This window comes from Suncus etruscus, chromosome 17 (genome assembly GCF_024139225.1).
Source record: "Suncus etruscus isolate mSunEtr1 chromosome 17, mSunEtr1.pri.cur, whole genome shotgun sequence".
NCBI lineage: Eukaryota > Metazoa > Chordata > Mammalia > Eulipotyphla > Soricidae > Suncus > Suncus etruscus.
Genome location: NC_064864.1, coordinates 51037419 through 51058489, shown reverse-complemented (window position 1 = coordinate 51058489; position 21071 = coordinate 51037419). Strand labels below are relative to the sequence as shown.

The window sequence follows — 21071 nt, the reverse complement described above, 5'->3', positions numbered from 1 at the left end:
ACAAGGGGCTAAGCTCTAAAATATACAAGGCACTGACAGAAATTTACAAGAAAAAAACATCTAATCCCATCAAAAAATGGGGAGAAGAAATGGACAGATACTTTGACAAAGAAGAAATACAAATGGCCAAAAGACACATGAAAAAATGCTCCACATCACTAATCATCAGGGATATGCAAATAAAAACAACTATGAGGTATCACCTCACACCCCAGAGATTGGCACACATCACAAAGAATGAGAACAAGCAGTGTTGGTGGGGATGTGAAGAGAAAATAACTCTTATCCACTGCTGGTGGGAATGCTGTCTAGTTCAACCTTTATGGAAAGCAATATGGAGAGTCCTCCAAAAACTGGAAATCGAGCTCTCATATGACCCAGCTATACCACTCCTAGGAATATACCCTAGGAACACAAAAATACAATACAAAAATCCCTTCCTTACACCTATATTCATTGCAGCACTATTTACCATAGCAAGACTCTGGAAATAGCCAAGATACCCTTCAACAGATGAATGGCTAAAGAAACTGTGGTACATATACACAATGGAATATTATGCAGCTGTCAGGAGAGATGAAGTCATAAAATTTTTCTATACATGAATGTACATGGAATCTATTATGCTGAGTGAAATAAGTCAGAGAGAGAGAGAAAGACGCAGAATGGTCTCACTCATCTATGGGTTTTAAGGAAAATGAAAGACATTCTTGCAATAATAACTTTCAGACACAAAAGAGAAAGAGCTGGAAGTTAGAGCTCACTTCATGAAGCTCACCACAAACAGGGATGAGTTTAGTTGGAAAAATAACTACGTTTTGAACTATCCTAATAATGAGAATGAATGAGAGAAATAGAAAGCCTGTTTAGAGTATAGGTGGGGGTTTGGTGGGGAGGAGGGAGATTTGGGACATTGGTGATGGGAATGTTGCACTGGTGATGGGTGGTGTTCTTTACATGACTGAAACCCAAACACAATCATGTATGTAATAAAGTTGTTAAAAAAAAAACTCTGCTATTAATGCCATGTAAATCACAGTGCCTAAAAAAATTGGAAAACTGGAAGAAAAATTTTGTAGTATTGGCATAAACATTGTTTTTAGCAAGAATTAAATACCTGCCAAGTAGCTGTAAATTCTGTACTCCTTTATCTTGGAGTGCTCATATCCCACATCCTTTTATTCTGAGTTGGAAGAATTAATTCCAGTATCAGTTTGTAAATTGAAGAAGGGCCAGGTTTGAAGATCTCCCAGTGGCAAAACAAGCTGCAGCCTGATGCTAGGAAGACTTTGGAGGTCAAGTTTGTATATTCGAAGTTCTAAAGAAGTGGAGGACATTCTTGTTTGCTGCTGCATTCAAAAAGGAAAGCTTCGAATGTCTCTGAATTTGAAGTAGTCACTGAGGGCTTTTTTTCAGAAGCTCCTTTAGGTATCAGGATATTAAAATAAAGATACTAGAAAAAATGTTCAATTGTTTGAATATAGGGATTAGAGAAAATGATTTTCCAAATTTAACCAAGTTTCTCACCAGAAAAATTAGATTGAATGTGGAGTGAATTTTTTGTTACAATTGTAGAGGACTGATAGAGGAATCAGCCTACTCCAGTTGTTCCACATAGCATTACTCTGTGTGAGTAAAAATAAGTTATTGAGATATTTTCTCATGACCTTGAATTTCAAGCAAGGTCAATTTTATACAATATATTCTTTCTAGGACACCATCCATGAATGTATCCCTGAGTTGTTCTTGTTTTTTAAACATGGTTTCTATTTTCTGAAAAATTTTCAGGGATCTGAGAAAAATGCCTTTGGGAAAATTTCTCTGAGTACTAAAAGTAAACAAATCCTCATTTAACTAATCATATAAAATATGGTCCAGATTATGTATTTATACTGGCTGTATTACTTAGAGTGTTGCAATAACCCTATTCCTAACTGTAAATTTAACCCTAACCCTAACCATAAAATCTATTCTAGCATTATCTATGGTAGAATATGACATATGTTCATCCTATTTATGATTTATTAAGAGAAAGCCATATTATCTCTCAACTATCTCTCAGATGGTCAAAGCATCTCTTAAAACACCACCTGCCAACCTTATAAATAAATGACAGTATCTTTATGGGCATATTTAACAGATGTTGATTATGAATCTGTTTTAAAAATGCATTAGAAATGTCAGAACAGAGTTATATTTGAAGTGACTGACCACTAAGTATATAAAATTCTGCACATTTATAAGGACTAGATTCACAAATTGTCACATTGTTTATTAAGTTATTATAAAATCAATTATTTTTTACTTCTTGAACCCATGATACTTTGATCAGGGTACTGAGGAATGCCACTGAAGTGGGAGCACTTATTCCCTCTCAGGAATAGATTTCCTGTTGGTAGTAACTTGGAGCAGATGAATATTTATAGGGTTGGCAAAGAAGTAGTAAAAATTTAGCTATACAGCGGGATGAACATAAAATAAAAAGTTTGGGTAGTTTTACATGGACTTACACAGATAAAAATGTATTTGCTATATGATTCTGGGACACATTTCCCATTAGATTGAATTTACCCTTATCCAAATGGCCTATTTTTGTTGCTGGTGGTACAACTCAACCTAGAAGTCAGTAGGTTCATTTTCAGACCTAAAATAATAAATTTGTATTCTAAAATTCTGTAAGAGAATACATTGTCTCTTTAAAAAACAAGTTTTATTATATTTTATTTTAACTAAATTATAAAATTATAAACCCCAAACAGGAGCTCTCTTATATCATATTAGTCAGGCACATTTTGATGAACATTTAAAATATATATAAAATATATATAAATATATATAAAAGTATAAGCTGATCCCCCCCCCCAATTTTACCCTAAAGACTGGGAAAAATTAGTGACGCGAGTATAAGCGGAGGTGGAAAATACAGCAGCCACTGGTAAATTTCAAAAACAAAAATATATACTCAAAACAATTTACAATAATTGAGGAACCAGTAGATTAAATATTTTTCAATATATATTGCTAAAGAAAAACGGTAAACTTAGCAACAATAACTTTAAAACTTTAAATAAAGTGCAGAAAACCATAGCTTAACAGGTAATCAAGTTAAATCACAAAGGTTAAAATCCTTCAAAACTGGATTCTTCCTTCTCATCATCTGTATATTCAGAGCTTCAGTTGTATCTGATGTGAGGGTATCAGTATAGACATTGTCATCATCACTGAGTTCACAGATATCATCATCACTGCTGTCAGTCTCATACGAAGCACAGAATATTGTGGGTTAAATAGGTCAGTGGTATACAGTTCAGTTCAGCTGCCTACCTCTTCAGCTCAGTTGCGACTTGTAGACTGAGCTGAAGGCACCGCCCCCTCCTGTAAAAGGCAGAAGACAACTAACTGGAGACTATGTGCATTTGATTTGGTGTGCGTGCACTTAATCAAATAACCTGTATGACCCGAGTATAAGTCGAGTTTGGGGCTTATCAGAAAAACTTGGCCTATACTGGAGTATAATCAGTAATTTAATCTTGATAATTTATGCATTCTGACATTCTAAAGACTGTTTTTTATTATTAAGATTAGTTCCTTTTATGATGCTGAGACAAACAGTAACATTCATTTGGACTTTATTGCACAGATCCCTACTATAGAAGAGATATTACAGAGATTGAGGAGCTTGTCTTCTATATGGCAAATGACTTTAGGTCTTAGCACTGAATATGATTCTCTTAGTGTTTCAGAATTGACACCTGAACATCAAGCATGTGGCCCAAACAGACACCCCAACTTTATCTTATATTGGCAGCAGATCAAAAAAATGTCTTTAAATGTTTGACACAGAGCTCTTTTATAATCAAAACCAAATGAAAAATCTGACAGCTGCAAGTTATATAGCATATATGCTATGCTTTCAAGAAACCTTGTTATTCATGTTGACTAATACAATTGCATTTTATTATATTCTTTTATTATTAACTTTAAATCAAAATTATTTAAAATATAGTCTCATTCATAATCTAAGATGAATATCATCAATTCTTGCTGTTTATGAATGTGTATATGTTTGTTATTTTTATTTTATTTTATTTATTATTATTATTATTTGTTTTTTTGAATCACACCCAGGATTGCTCAGGGGCTTCCTGGCTTTACGTTCAGAAATCGCCACCGGCAGGCTCGGGGGACCATATGGGATGCTGAGATTTGAACCACTATCCTTCTACATGCAAGGCAAATGCCTTACCTCCATGCTATCTCTCCGGCCCTGAATGTGTATATGCTGTATATGTCTACCGTTAGCCCCAAGTTTCCTTGAGATATGGAGTCTATTCATCGTCCTTTCAGATATAGCCCAGAATTCTTGACATGATTGGTTAATACAATGAGAGAGAATGAAAGTTCAGAAGATATTGCCTAAGAGTGTTATACCTGCACTTAGTCTCTTAAAATGATTAACCCTTAGGACATAAGCATTGGAATAAACCAGTAACTAGTGAAGAAATGCAGCTACCATTTAACCGAAGTTCTATTTTCAGGACCCGAAAAGGTTTCTAGCACCATAACACGTGATCTCTGAGCACAGAGCCAGGAGGAAATACTGAAAAGCCACAGAGTATGGCCCCAAAACAACACAAAACAAACAAAAAACACTGCTATGAAATTTCAGTCCATGGTGAAAGGACTGAAGGTGAGGATGTCTTCAGAGAAAAAGGCTTAATGAGAAAGAAACTCTCTTGGAAGTGGAGCCTCTGCTCCAGTTAATTTCAAATGGATACTGACCACTAAACTGAGCTCTTACAGAATTTGGGCCCAGAGGATCTAGCCCAAATTAAATAGTCCTCACAAGTTACTGTTCTGATGACATTTGTCAAACAGTTATAGCAGGTAAAATAGACAATTTCCACTTTAGAATAGTATACCAGATATGCTACTTCTAAGATCTGTATTTTGCGATAAAATAGACCAAAATAGAGAACTGCTTAGTAAATGCAATCTTAGAGAAAAATCATCTTCTTAAAATACTGCAAGATTAGATTGCTATGTCTGACTGAAGGAAAAGGCAGAAAGGAGAAGAAGAAAAGCATTAAATAATGTAATTATGCTTGGAATTATGTTTGTAGATTAAACACATTCACTCTTTTCTGCCTCTCAAAAACAACTTGAGATGATCAATGTCGGTTATTATGTCATTGGAGAAGGAAGGAAACAATTTTATGAAATGCATCTCCTGCTTAACAGGAGGCAATGCTGCCCAGATGATCTTCACCAACCTGAGCTTCTTAAGAGCTCTGAAAGGTAATTTGAAAGGTAATTCTCACTTCAATGATCTGCAAATTCTGTCTGAGAGAAACCCCTGGTGGTCTCCATAATCTTCCCAGGAGAGCTATAATTGTCAGATACATTAACAAGGTCTCATGTGGCTGAGACTTCATTTAATCTTTCCCAATAGGCCTTGGTAATATTTGCCTGTTTATCACAAAGCATTACTATAAGTGAAACTAAAATATACTTGACTGTGTAATACTACAGTTAAAGCAAGGTATGAAATATGTAGATATATTTTGTACCTTTTCTAAAAATGGGTTCGTGCCTGCCACCTCTTTTTCATTCTCCTGACTTTCAACTTGATATTTAATCAAAGTTTAAAGTCAAATGGAAAACTTAAGAGATTTTTACCACAACACCATTTTTCCTCACCTAAATCAGTGCCAAAGTAAGTTAATCAAATCTCTTTCCTTTCCTTCACACCTCCTCTTCCTTATCATTTCTGGTGGAATAAAAGATTCTTTATCATTAAATGAACATCACTTGTAAATTGTTCCATGAGCCAAGAAGATGAATGTGCATTTCTCCAAGCATCACTGCTCCTTCTGATAGAAGTTAACATTTTAAAATGATGTAACCTTTGGCATTTATAGATCTTTGGGGAAATAAGAGAGAAGTTACTCTCAGACTGATAAAGTCTATGGACGTGAGTTCTGTTTGAGTTTGAGTGGAGCCTATGGAATAATTCTGTTATTATTAAAGGCAGCTAAGTTATTCTTATTATTTCATAAGTTTTCATATTGACTGCATAACAAAAAATGTCTATCAAGTCTATACACCATCCTTTTCCTCCATATATTTTTATAATCCAGATTTTTAAAATGATGAAAATCCATGTCCACTACTACTATTCCTTTAGTATGACAGTAATATTTTCTGGGCAAACTTGTTCTATTCTATAGATGCCTGTTAGACATGGGATCTTCTAATTAAGAAAATAGTTGCAGCACACTGATTCCAATTGTGTTTATTATTAACTCCTTTTAGGATAAAATCATGGGAATATTTTTCCTACCTGTACTCTCTGGTTTTAGGACCGTATGTATTGTTCTCTCCCTATATTTATGACATAACATAAAACTAGTTATATAGAGGTATATTTTGAATTGATAACTAGAATGAGGTCAGAACTATGTGAACCAAAATTGGGCATTCTTATTCTAAATAAATTTTAATAACAGTCAATGAATTTTTATAAAATCTTATCAGTCACATATAAATGGGAATTTTTGTTCTCTATCACCTATTTCTATCTTGCTTTCTAGCCACACACTTTTTATGATGCATTTACAATGTAAATTTTATTTCTTCCTTTTTACTTTTTAGAACTCAACACTCACAGCATAATATTGAGCACTAAATGTGCCATTCTCTATGATGTAGTGAGAATATCATTTACATAAAACTTAGACATTGTTTCTTTTTGGTGGGGCAGGCAAGAATTCTCAGAAGGCCTGGAGACCCCTTCTGCTGTTTTATTCTAGGCTGCCAAGCCCTGTGCTGTGTATGGACCATAAGGTTACAAGAATGAAATGGAAACAGGTGCATTGAAGACCTGAGCATTCACATTTGTACCACCTCTCAGGCCTATACTTTACTTTCAAATAAATGATATGTATTAGTTTTCATAAAGACATATGCAGTGATGCTACTGACTGTGTTATTTCTGTGGTCATGATCAAATGGCCTCATCTGTACATGAACATATATCTATTTGTATATTTTTTAGAAATAATAAATATCTGTTGAAGGTTTAATAGTTCCTCTTCTATAATTTATGATCAATAAAGGTAAACTGTTATATGAGAAAAATAAGGTTAAAAAGATTAAGCAAATAATGATCTCTTCAAAGATATAAAAATGTCCATATGTATGTAAGTTTGACTTTTTTCCAATATAAATTTTAATTTTTACCTCTCTTTATCATAGCAAAGACTTCAAATACAACATTGAATAATAGGGGTAAAGTGGCAAATTTTTCTTTTACCCAATCTTAGAAATAAGGCTTTTAGGTTTTCACTATTAAGTATTGTGTAAGATGCATGTTCATGTTAGTGGATATAGCTATATTGAGGAAAGTTCTGTCTCCCTTCATTATTATTGAACATTTTTTTGAAAAATGGCTGTTTTATCTTCTCAAATCCTTTATCTCTGTCTATTGATGTTATGCTATGTTTTTATTTTTCTTGGTATCATGATATATATTTTAAAACTGACTTGCATATTTTAAACCATCTTATTTGGTCATAGGATATGATTTGTTGATGTATTGTTGGATTTTATTTACTAATATTTTAGTAGGGTATTTAAAATAACCCAAGATATAGTTCTGTAATTTTTTTTGAGTGTTGTCTCTGTAAGTTTTTATTATTAGGATAATGTTGTCCAAAATAGAAAACATTTATGATCACTTCTGTTTTTGTAATTTTCTCCATGAGCCTGGAAATGATTGGAAGTATGTTTTTTATGATTTGGAAAAATTTCCAAATTTTATATAGTAGCAGGGAAGGCTACAAATGCAGTATCAAAAATTCAAAGTATTCCTTTATTTTTATTTTGGGCAACACTCAGTGATGATCAGGGGTTACTCCTGGTTATGCACTTAGAAATCGCTCCTGGATTGGAGGACCATTTTGGACTCTGGGGGATCAAACCGCAGTCCATCCTGGGTCAGCCATGTGCAAGGAAAATGCCCTACCACTGCGTCATCGCTCCAGCCCCAGAAGTCCAAAGTATTCTTTTGTCCAAACAATGTAATAGAAGAGAGAAATTTTAAGCTAGTTCTAAAATTTCTATCTCAAAAATTCAAGTACTTGGAAATAACCTGAACAAAGGAGAATAAAGGTTTAAAAAAATTAAACTATAATGAATATGGAAAGAATTTTCTTAAAATGGTACAAGAAAATAGACAACTTTATTCATGGATTGGAAGGTGTAACATTGTCAAAATGGCAGTTCTACCCAAAATACAATCTAGGTTTAATGCTATCTATTCAATACTGTAAACATACCCATGAATTTTTTAGAGATATAAATTAAGTGCTCTTAATTTTATGGAAAGTAATTTCTCCAAATAATCAAAATTCTAGAAAATGATAAGAGGGAGACTTTTCCCATTTAATATTATGCTATAAAGCTAAATTAAATAAGACAATATAGTAGAGGAATAAGGATAATCCAACAGACTAATAAAATAGAACTGTAAGCACAGAGAGAAATATTCAGGCATATGGATAGTTAATCTCAAAAAAGAAATGAAGAGCATGAAGTGGACACAATCTAGGTTTAATGCTATCTATTCAATACTGTAAACATACCCATGAATTTTTTAGAGATATAAATTAAGTGCTCTTAAATTTTATGGAAAGTAATTCCTCCAAATAATCAAAATTCTAGAAAATGATAGGAGGGAGACTTTTCCCATTTAATATTATGCTATAAAGCTAAATTAAATAAGACAATATAGTAGAGGAATAAGGATAAACCAACAGACTAATAAAATAGAGCTGTAAGCACAGAGAGAAATATTCAGGCATATGGATAGTTAATCTCAAAAAAAGAAATGAAGAGCATGAAGTGGAGTAAGAAAAACCCTTTTCTCCCACTATGGGAAAAAGTTAATTCCAAATGAATTAAAAACCAGTATCAGGTCTGAATTCATAAGTTATACTGAAGAAAACACATAAAACCCTTTATGATATTGAATCTAGATGAATAATCAATGATTCAATGATATTGGCTAAGCAAAAAAAAAAATGAACAAAGAGAACTACATCAAAGTAAGGACTCTCTCTTCCACAAAAAAATGATGTCCAAATTTAAAGAACACCCTAATGTTTGGAGCAAATATTTGCATACCACTCATCCACTGAGGATTATTTTCCAGGATTTATAAAGTACTTGAAAAACATAACAGCAACAAAATATTTTCAACTGAATAAACTATTGGAAAAAACCATTAGACAGACACTTCATTGATGGAGACTTACAGATGACCAGTAAGTATATGAAAAATAGTCTCATCACTGTTCATAAGAGAAAAGCAAATCAATCCATCCTAGTGAGACTATGCATGCATGCCAAAAAGAACAAAACCAACCAATACTGGAATGGGTCTGGTGGGGGAAGGAATCCTCTTCATCTGTTTGTTGAAAAGTCAACTGCTTCCAAGCTTTTTGAAATTAATATGGACACTTCTCAAATAACTAGGAATTGAGTTTCCACAAGACTCAACAATTCCACTTCTTCACATGTACCCTGTAGTCCAAAAAGACATTTTCTCATCTGTGTTTACAGTAGTACTGTTAATAATCAGCAAAAATTGGAAAATAACTCATGGCCCAAATCAGATGACTTGGGAAAGAAAATATTATAATATATAATATATTATATAATATACAATGAGGAATTGAGAAAAAATCTATAAAAGTCACACTATTCTATGGAACTGAAATTATATGTTAGTTGATTGTGGGTAGAGAGGGAATGGTAGCATTTGGGGGATTTTGATGGGAGTAATTGAGACAATTATTAAAGAAAATGGACATTGTAAGGCATTGAGTTGAAATGCATAAACACTTTCATTGTAGTATTGTAAAAAAATGTCAGTAAAATTAACTTTATAAATTAAACCAAAATGTAGAATAGAAAAAGAAATTAAAGTCATAAATAAAATAGATAATACCACTTTATATTAGATATGAAATATAAATCATGATTGCATTCAGAGACCAATTATTTATAATTTTTTGTGTCACACCCAGTGATGCTCTGGGATAACACCTGTTATTAGAGATAACATGCTCAGAAGACTAATGTGGTGCTGGGGATTGAAACTGTGCCATCCACTTGTAAGACAAATGCATTACTCACTGTGCTATATCTAGTCCACATATTCTTTACTGTAATAATAAAACGTAGTCTTGTCATTGTTTTGAATCAATAGACTTTACTAAATATTCTTTCTTTTCTTTTCTGAAAAATAAACAATTACACGGCACTACTGACTAAGATGAGGTGTATGATTTGTCCATCACACTTTCAATGGGAAATGGTGTAATTTACAAGTCTCTTGTTCAATCCTACAGATCAACCCATTCAAAGACATAGAAATATGTTTTCTTGGTGAGTATTCACTGCCATCTACAGTAACAGAATTGGAATCTCACATTATTTTAGGTATATATTTGGTAATCTAAAAAAATAAGAAATCTTCCACAAACTTTCCATTTTGAATTTCTTTTCAATAAGTAAAATTTAAATGTTTTCATTCTTAGTGAATTTTGTAGGGGTAGGTAAATGTCATTTTATTTAATTTTGATATTTTATGTATTTTATCACTGTGGTTATAGAAATGGTCATACTTGGGTTCCAATCATTGAATAGACACACAGTGTAACTTCTCTGCCAACAATGTTCCATTTTCCTCCTGATCCACCTGTCCTCATGGCAGGCATTCTACTTCTCTCTCTTGCTATTATTCCTATCATTGTCGTTGTCAGTGCAGTTAGTGCTCTAACTATGCTCATCACTCTTTATGGTAAGGTCTTTATGGCTCTCATCTCTATTGTCTCTAGAGATTATTGCCATCCTGTTTTTTTATCTTTATTATATTCCACAGATAAGTGAGAATATTTTTGTTTATTTCTCTTCCTTTTATTCATTTCACTAAGCATAATAGTCACCACATCCATCCACATATAGGCAAATTTCATGACTTCATTTTTTGGTAACAACTGCATTAATCTGTTGTATAGATGTACCACAGTTTCTTTAGACACTCCTCTGTTATTAGGCACCTGGGTTGCTTCCAGGTTCTGGCTATTGTGAATAGTGCTGGAATGGTAAATATGGTTTTAAATGAATGATCATTGTTACACATACTAAGTAATGGTAGAGTTATGAGTAAGCAGATAAATCTAGTGAGAAATGTGAGGAATAAATTGTACTGTATACTGTTTGGAAACTAATTTTCCTACTCCCTAAAAGCCTATGTTTTGGGGTTTGTGTGTGTGTTGTTTTTTAGTTTTTTGGGGGAGGCAGTGTCACATGATGGTTCTCATGACATGTTTTCTATTCTGCGCTCAGCATTCATTAGTGTTCATAGAAAACCATATGAACTTTTAATGAATTTAATGAAGTACTACTTGTACATGCAATGCAAGACCCTTTTTGCTGCATTAGCTTTCTATCTCGCTGAAGTTTTCTTTAAATTAAAAAATAAAAGTAAATTTATATAAAATAATTTTCAGCATACAATGTCAAATCACCCTATATTTTCATGAAATCAACTTTCAAAGAACATGTAGATGGTTTATTCCCCAAAATATTTGCTCTGCTCAAATGGTCTTTGAGTTCTGAATTATATCATATTTTGCATTAATGAACATGGCTGATACATTAATTGAGCTTCATTGAGTATGTAGGGTGGGAATAAAACTTAGAACAAACTATATAATGGTGTGTCTTTCAGTGGACCTTTTTTACTAGATTATACATGATTGAATCGTTCACAACACAGTCATTTTCCTCTCCTTTTCTCAGTATTGTTTCTACTTCAGTACTTTTCTTTCCATGACTCATTCTGTGATGCTGTATTTCATGTTACTGTTCCCAGATACCAATAGATAATAATTTACTGTACTCACTGTCATTCCATCTAGAAAGGATGAGTACTTAACTTACATGAGGAAAAGCAGCTTCCCTAACCATATAGGTCAGCAAATTACTAACTTGTTCTTATTGAACTTTGGTTAATTTTATTTTCATAAGCAAAATAATCAAGAAATTTGTAAAGACACTCTCTTGTTATATATAGATAGATTTCTGTTTACATAAAGTGGATAGATAACAGTATTGTCTGGTTGTACCTATTGCAATTTTTCTTTGACATAATTATTATAACCTATAAAGTATTTATTATACTTACTTGAGTATCTGATATGAACAAAACAAAGCAGATAATTCCCAATACTTTGCTTCTCCTTGATATAAGTCTAGAAATGAAAAGGACAAGAAAATGAACCAATCATGAACAAAGCATAATATATATTTTTATTTTTAGACCAATGCTTATTGGAAAAATTAGATGTCTAGAAGTGATAAGGCTTCCCTTTATTAGTGTTACCCCTTATTTTTTTTTTTTTTTTTTGGTTTTTGGGCCACACCCGGTGACGCTCAGGGGTTACTCCTGGCTATGCGCTCAGAAGTCGCTCCTGGCTTGGGGGACCATATGGGACGCCGGGGGATCGAACCGCAGTCCGTCTCCTAAGCTAGCGCAGGTAAGGCAGGCACCTTACCTCGAGCGCCACCGCCCGGCCCCAGTGTTACCCCTTATTAAGGATGGTTAAAGTAATTCTAGCAACACACCTAGAAAATAAATCTGCAGCAAGATTTCTCTCTGAAGAGTGTCCTCAGTGGACACCTGGAAGGATCAGAAAGTGTCAGCCATTATTTTCTAGCATTCCATCAGATAGCCAATGATGATTATCAAGTCAAAGAGAGTGAACATATGGATTTCCCTTATATTGGCCACACCTGGGGGTGCCAAGAGATTACTCTTGGTGGGGATTATGGGTCCATATTGTGTGTCCAAGATTGATCTAAGGTCAGCCACATTCAAGTCAAGAACCATATCCACAGTGCTATCCTCCAGACTTTTAAATGTTTATTTTTTGATAACACTGATCTGAAAGGATGAATCCTAAATAAATAAAAAGTTAAATATTTAAAAATCTATAAATTTTATTTCATGTTTGTTATCACCTCTAGCAAAAATAAGAAAAGCTTCTTCCATCTCCAATGGTGAATGATGAGTGATTGCTGAAATTTGAGTAGTGGGAGCTTGAGTCACCATTATTGACTTTCTATAGAAACCACTTCATCTGCAGATTTCATCAGTACTACATCTGCACTCCCTACTAGCAATGAACAAATGAGTTCTAATCATATGTGGGCTTATCTGAACAGAGAATTAACTACTTTCCTGTTAAAGGAAGTTTTCTTCCTATCTCTAGTCTTATTTTTTTCCAAGCAGAACAGTATTAAAAAACAAAAAACAAAAAACAAAAAAAAACAGTGGTGCAGAGTTCAGAAACTTTATTCAGAAAGCAGGGATGAAAGGACTCATGATTTTACTCATTTATAAAGATCACATTTTATGTCAGACAAAAAAAAATAATGCTTTTTTTAATTGAGTTCTCTCAATTTAGGAATTGTTCAAAACTTGAAATTCATACCTTTTCAAAACTTTCCACTAAAATTCTGTCATTCAGTATAGGTTATAGTCTATGATGCAAAGACTAACCATAAAATACACAATCATGACAGTGTACAGAGTCAGTGTAAACTAACAGCAATTGATATGACTTAATATTTAAGTAATGTACTCAACTATTTTTAAGGAATAATCATAATGTTCTAGTATAAAAACAAATATATTTTTTGGTTGAGGGGGCATCTATCGGATAAAATTTGATGGCCTCCAGGATAGTTCATTGCTAAAGTGAAATACACAAAGCTGCTAGACTCTTGCAGTGCTGGGTGTGACCAGACTGCACCCAGTGGTAGTCTAAAGATCATGCAATCTCCCATCTGAGAATACTTTCATAAGAAGAGAGGACTTTATTTTTATTGATAGGAACATCTCTACCTAATGGATTACATTATTACATACTATTTTTGTTTTGTTTTTGTTCTGGCGGCACTCAGAAGTTACTCCTGGCTTTGAGCTCAGAAGTCACTCCTGGTAGGCACGGGGACCATATGGGATGCCAGAATTCCAACTGGAGTCCTTTCTGTGTTAGCCTCATGCAAGGCAAATGCCTTACCACTGTGCTATCATTTTGCCCCGATTACACACTATTTTTTTCTCTCTAGTAGGCTATACAATTATATTGCAATTTCACTTAAATTTTGTATTTTCATGGGCCAAGGATATGACTCCATAATCTTACCTTGAAAATGTGAAATTCTTTACTTTAACACCACACAGACACAGACACACACACACACACACACACAAACACACACACACAATTTTTGTTTGTTTTTTAAGCCACACCTGGTGATACTCTTGGCTTTGTGCTCAGGAATCATTCCTGGCACCACTCAGGAGACCATTATGGGCTGCTGAGGATCAAACCTACATCAGCCAAGTTCCATCCAAAAGACCTGCCCACTGTACTATTTTTATGACCACCCGGTCACACACATCTTTAATGACTTATTTACCCATTTATTTCTAATAAAGTACAAGTATGACAGCATAAGTCTGTGCATTTGAAATCAGATTACAAAATAATCTAAATGTGATGCCTAAAATAAGAAATAAAATTTAACTTTCTCAGTTAACAGTAATTCATTAAGTTTTTTCTGTGGTTCACCACAATACTAATTGTAACCTGATTGTTAACAGTTGAGATCAACTAATAGTAAGCTAGACAAAGAGGGGACTACCTACTGTAGCAGCCCGGGGGATGATAGTGGGAGATACGGGTTGCAGAAAGGGAATAAGGTGGGGGGAGGACAAATTCGGTGATGGGTATTCCCCTGATTCAATGTTAATATGTACCTAAAATACTGCTGTGAAAGATATGTAAGCCAATATGATCAAAATAAAAATTAAAAAAAAAAGTTGAGATCAAGTAATTAGGAAAATATCCATAGTAGTATATATTATTGTGAGTATGAATTTGTGTATGTAAGGTTAGTTGAAAATGCATATGCCATGATATTAAATGAAAAAAAAACTCAATAAAAAGATGAATATCTACATGTGTATAAAGAAGTCAAAGAAAGCACAAAAATAATTTAGCTTGTTAAAAGCATAAATTCATGAGCAATTTATTTGGGGAGTATTGGGTCATACCAGCTGTGTTGGGGGTCAATCCCTGGCTCTATGTTAATAGATCACTCCTGATGGTGCTCAGGGGAAATTATGGGGTCAGGTATTAAAGCATGGATAGCTGCATGTCATTAGATACTTTAACTTCTGTGCTAGTACTCAGGCCCTGTGATTTATTTTTACTTCTATAGGTTTGAATTCTGTTTGCAGACTTACAAAGTTGTTAATACAATAAAAAATGACTAAACAGAAAGTGTCTTGGTTGATCTATTTGTTTTGAGTGAATTCCAGCAGAGATTGAGAGAGAAACGACGGGAAGGTTTGTGTACTACAGACAAGACCTCCTGTAAGACCCGTGGCAGGTATTTTCTGACATCTCCCATTTTCAATGTGTCTGAACCCAGAAAAAAACAACTTCAAGTAAGAACTCTATAGAGAAGGAATGCTTTTGTATCTTTATGTTTTACAAACTGGGAGAAAAGCCGAAGAAGTCAGGAGTTCCATGTATAAAACATGAAGTGTCCATATGTGTAAAAACATATGTGGTTTTTTAGCAACTTATTCATCTTTTGACTCTGTATTCCCTTGATTTGAACTCACTTATGTAGACATTAAGGATTTTTTAATAAAATGAAAAATAGAACTCAGAATGATTTGAGGGTTGTATATATCTGGCAGTTTTGATTTTGAAGAAGTGTCTGCCAGGAGAAGCAGGGTGTAGAGGAAAAGCATAGTCTGGTTAACAGGAAAATAGAAAATAGACAGGTGGGAAAAGTGCCTTGCCTGAGAGACAAGATGTTTTATAAAATCAAACCCTCTTCATATTATTGTGGAAATTACCTTTCAGCAGTAGTGCACAAAGATTTTTTATATATTATTGTTAATTGTGGTTGGAGACACAAAACAGTGTGATCATTTGATGGTATTTTTGTTACTTGGAAAATGACAGCTTTTATATGTGCTGGTAAGAGGAAATCACCAGGAGATATTCTTGAGAATTTCCAAACCATCTGACAGTTCGTTCTTACTGAATACAATAGATTTTAATGAAGCTGCGTGAGTTTGCACTTAGCCGATTACCTGAAGGCTGGGTGTCAGCTCTCCAATGAAGAAATACTGTTTGCTGGATGGAGGGGAGACAAAGAAACAAGTAACTAAGTCAGAATTTATGGTGGATGGTGTCTTTGCTGAAACTTAGATTGCCAGGCAATTAGTCTCCAGTTTCATATTTCTCTTCAGTGTCTGGAGTTGGTAGGCAGCACAGCTTCCCCTTCACTCCTTTTCACTTCCTTTTTTTTTTCCCTCTTTGATAAGAGGATATTGGAAGAAGAGCAAGGAGCTTTAAATTCATCCTGGATAACATAAACACAGATCAGACTGTGAATGTCAGATATGCACTCCTCAGGTGCCGTTTGCAGTGAGAGGACTCCACTTTTGATGATGACACTAACTATTCTGAGGTTTTAATATGATTACCGCCAAGTGCTTGAGAAAGCTCTTGTCAGCCCAGCACTCTGCTCTTTCATGACATAGCTCTTTATTTTTCTCCTCTTTTCCTGGCACTGCCACATCCTTGCCTGGTAATTGTTAAACCTCTGGGCTGCAGTGATTTCTCATCATACAAACACACACTAAGCACATCCTTCATGTGCCTCTGAAAGAACTCAGAAAGTGCCAATTAATTCATGGATGAAAAGAAGTCAGTGGTAGTCTGAGGCCACCTGTCTGAAGATATTAGGGGTGCATTCTGACTGAGTGAAAGAAGACCTGCAGAGAGTGAGGAATAAGCTACTTTATCTCACATTCCTAGAGGCATCAAATGAAAGAATAAAAAGCAGGTTGCAAGCACCTCCTCTATCTTGTTCTGAGATTAACCATCCCAAGGAGAGACTATTAAGTCCCTGTGGACTTCCCATAGGTATCAGCTATTCTTGTGTCATTAGACCAGTCAGTGCATGAGAAGAGCATCTATCTGTTCAGACTATTTGAAGCATCTTTGTGGTTCTGCCTGTCTGCTCTGAAAATACTTGTCACTCATGCATTTCTTCAGCAAATATTGATGGAACATCAATATCTGCTAGGCTTCAGGATACCCAGAGGGAATATCACTGTGAAAGATGTGCAGTAGACCAAGGCCAAACATCAGTAATCTCATTGAGTATATTTTCTAGTAGAAGGTATGTATGCCTGAAGCAAAATAAATAACAGGTAAGGAGGTGATAAAGTGGCTTCTCAGGAGAAGATTTTATTTGTATCTATTTATAATTTGGTTGGGGAATCCTTTATAATATTCAAGGGATATCCTTGAATAAGTACCTGATGATCTCTCTTGAGGGTGCAGAAGGACTACACAGTACTGAAAAATGATCTCAGGTTTCCTGTATGCAAAGCACAAACTTAGTCCATTTTGCTGTATCTCTAGTCATATTCCCACTCTTTCCTCCTCTTCTTCGGTAGAGAAAGTATTAGGAAGCCTGAATTTTTATTCTAGAATCAAAAAGCCTGGGATTAGAGAGACAGTACAGAGGTTAAGGTGCTTTCACTGCATGTGGTCAACGACTATCAGGAAAGAACAGTTCTGGAATCTTCCAAATATCACCTGAATGTCCCTGATTATCTCCAAGACTACAGGACCTGAAGATTACTAGATGCTCCATTTTTCACATTGAAATTGTAACTTGCTGGCTTAGAATATTATGGCGGTACCTAGAACCTGGACCACCTGAGCTGCTCTCAGACACTATCTCCTGAAAAAAAAAAGTTTGATAATATGGATTATTGTTCATGTGATCAAGGGGCCTTGTGACAGAAGAAATAAGGCAATGGAACCCACCCATTTCTCTTTTATTGTACCTTCCCTACAGTGGAGCTTAACATGTTTTACTAAGGATTCTTTCTCAATAAAGAGAGTACAAGGAATGTCACGGATAAGAGGGTACTAGTACATGCATTAGATTAAAGAACGAACCTATTGTGGGGGATCATCTATAGAAGAAAAATCAGACCTCTGTTTTTTTTCATCTCCTTCCAACTTGTATAGCCCATTTTATGTATGAGTGAAAAATGATTGCATCCATAGCTTCGGTCTAGGATGGAATTATGAACTGACAGAATGAGGGCCTGCTAGGGCTCTTGTTCTTCTCTTTATTGTTTAGTTTCTTTTCAAGGTTTTCTACATTGGTCTATTTAACTTTCTGTTGCTTTATTTTACCCAATTTCCTGCTACAGATGATGCTGCTGACTGACCCAGAGATTGAAAGCAGTTTACTAATCAGCTCAGATGAAGGGGCGACCTACCAGAAGTACCGGCTCAACTTCTACATTCAGAGCTTACTTTTCCACCCAAAGCAAGAGGACTGGATTCTGGCATACAGCCAAGACCAAAAGGTGGGCATGAGTTCCTGATATAAGACAATGGGGTATGGTGTAGCAAAATGAATACTAGCTAATCATGTTGTATTACTTACGAATGATCATTTTATTCTATGCATTGGACTGAGTTCTGTACTAGTGGGGTGAGGAGCTGTGCCTGGAAACAGGATATTTGCGATATTTGCTGTTTCACAGACATTTGAAACCGCTTGCAAAGGGAAAAGTAGGCACCACAGAAGATATTGTAGAGGAACAATGTCTTTCTATGGAAGGTAGTTTGCCAGAACTGACGGCTTGTTCAGTTTGCCTTTTGGAGCTGGTTGCAACAGACAAAAGACTTTCTTTGCTGAACCTTTGGTCCCCTAATCTTTTGCATTCGTTGATTATTCACGTCGAATATTATTATCAAAGTCTTCCCCAAAAGGGGGGACAGAAAAATGGGATTCAATTTATCTTTTTGGGAATCATTCTTTGACTTGGAGACCATCAACAAGGGGTTTGACCTCCCCCCACAATCATCCACTTTTTTTTTTCTCAATTTGTAAGAAGACATAGAAATATGAGACAGAACAAAATGATTCTTTTTTTTTTTTGTGGTTCTGTTAAAAATATAAGAAGGAGCCAGAGCAGTGTTAGGGCATTTGCCTTGCATGCAGCTGACCTACGAAAGACCAAAGTTTGATCCCTCGGCATCCCATATGATTCCCCAAGCTAGGAGTGATTTCTGACCACATAGCCAGGAGTAACCCCTGAGCTTCATTAGGTGTAGCCCATAAACCAAAACAGAAAAAAAAAAGCAGGCAGGAGCCCCTCTCTAGAAGCTATAAATATAAATTTAAAAGAAGAGAAAAAGAAAAAGAAATAAAAATAAATAAATAAAATTTTAAAAAGGGGGGCCTAGTGTGGCAAGGTTTTTTGTTTGTTTTTGCATAGGCACAGTAAGTATTGGGGAAATTAGAAAGGAAATTGCGTTGGCCTAAGAGATACAGGGTGTCTTCACCCTTGAAGCATACTGTCATGAGATCAGCTTTCAGCTCTGGACATGTTCATTGTAAAATCCAAGGTCTTTCTTTAATGTGCCAGGAAATGTTCTGCTCAGGTGTGGTTATCAAAGTCAGTCCTCTGTAATTAGAGATCTTGGTTATTTCATATACCTAGGATGAAGTCTATGATATAGTCTTTCTTTATGGTTTCAGATGTTCTGCTCAGTAACAGTCGTAGTCAGTCTTCTGTTTTTAGTGATCTTGATTTTGCACAGATCAAAGGACAGAGTATCTTCTGAACTCATCTCATTGTTAGGGGATGAGGTAGGACAACCTGCCCTTAGATCAATTTGTTGCTGTTTCCTTATTGACACGATGTCATATGAATACATTGGGCAAGTTGGTACCAGAATGGTATTAGGAACTCCCCCTAATACTGGGGGTGTTTACTTTCCGGTTCTCCTTCAGGGAATGGTGCCAGTTCTAAGGGAATCTAAGGTTTGAGTTAACCCTTCTTTTTAACTTGGGTTTTTTTTTTATTTAAACAACTTTATTACATACATGATTGTGTTTGGGTTTCAGTCATGTAAAGAACACCACCCATCACCAGTGCAACATTCCCATTACCAATGTCCCAAATCTCCCTCCTCCCCACCCAACCCCTGCCTGTACTCTAGACAGGCTTTCTATTTCCCTCGTACATTCTCATTATTAGGATAGTTCAAAACATAGTTATTTCTCTAACTACACTCATCCCAGTTTGTGGTGAGCTTCATGAGGTGAGCTGTAACTTCCAACTCTTTTCTCTTTTGTGTCTGAAAGTTATTATAGCAAGAATGTCTTTCATTTTCTTAAAATCCATAGATGAGTGAGACCACGCTGGGTATTTCTCTCTCTCTGACTTATTTCACTCAGCATAATAGATTCCGTGTACATCCATGTATAGGAAAAATTCATGACTTCATCTCTCCTGACAGCTGCATAATATCCCATTGTGTATATGTACCACAGTTTCTTTAGCCATTCATCTGTTGAAGGGTATCTTGGCTGTTTCCAGAGTCTTGCTATGGATAATTTTTATTGTGACCAAAGTGCATTACATATTTTTCACTGCATCATTTATGGTACATAGTGACAATGAATGAGGGGCATTCCCACCACCAGTGCTGTCCTCCCTCCACCCCTGTTCCCAGTATGCATCCCATATCTTCCTCCTCTACCCTTCAGCATGCTAGTGCAACTGGTCTCCACTTTACAGCTTGTTGTAGATTGAGCATCCATTCCACCATCATTGGAGATAAAAAGGATAAGAAAAAGGGGAGAAAAAAATTTGGTGACAACTACCAAAGAAAAGAAAGGAGAGAAAAAAAAAGAAAGAAAAATTAAAGAAAAAAGAAAAAAAATGGACCCGGCAAATAAAAATAAAAATATATCTCTAAATAATAACCACAAGCGTGAAAAAGGAAGAGAAAAGTGGAAGAAAAAAGAGAAGGAAAATAAAGTAGAAAACTAACAAATCAAAACAAAACAAGAAAAAGTATGGG

General features: G+C 35.0%; 1 protein-coding gene across 5 annotated transcripts in view; it reads left to right on the top strand.

Moving 5' to 3' along the window:
* The window catches only part of SORCS1 (sortilin related VPS10 domain containing receptor 1), a 656026-nt gene that overhangs the window by 420264 nt on the left and 214691 nt on the right, over positions 1-21071 (top strand). For all 5 annotated transcript variants that reach the window (XM_049790574.1, XM_049790573.1, XM_049790572.1 and 2 more), the window contains exon 4: positions 18401-18559. In XM_049790574.1, the coding sequence (XP_049646531.1) occupies positions 18401-18559 (159 nt within the window). The remainder of the gene's footprint in view (positions 1-18400; positions 18560-21071) is intronic.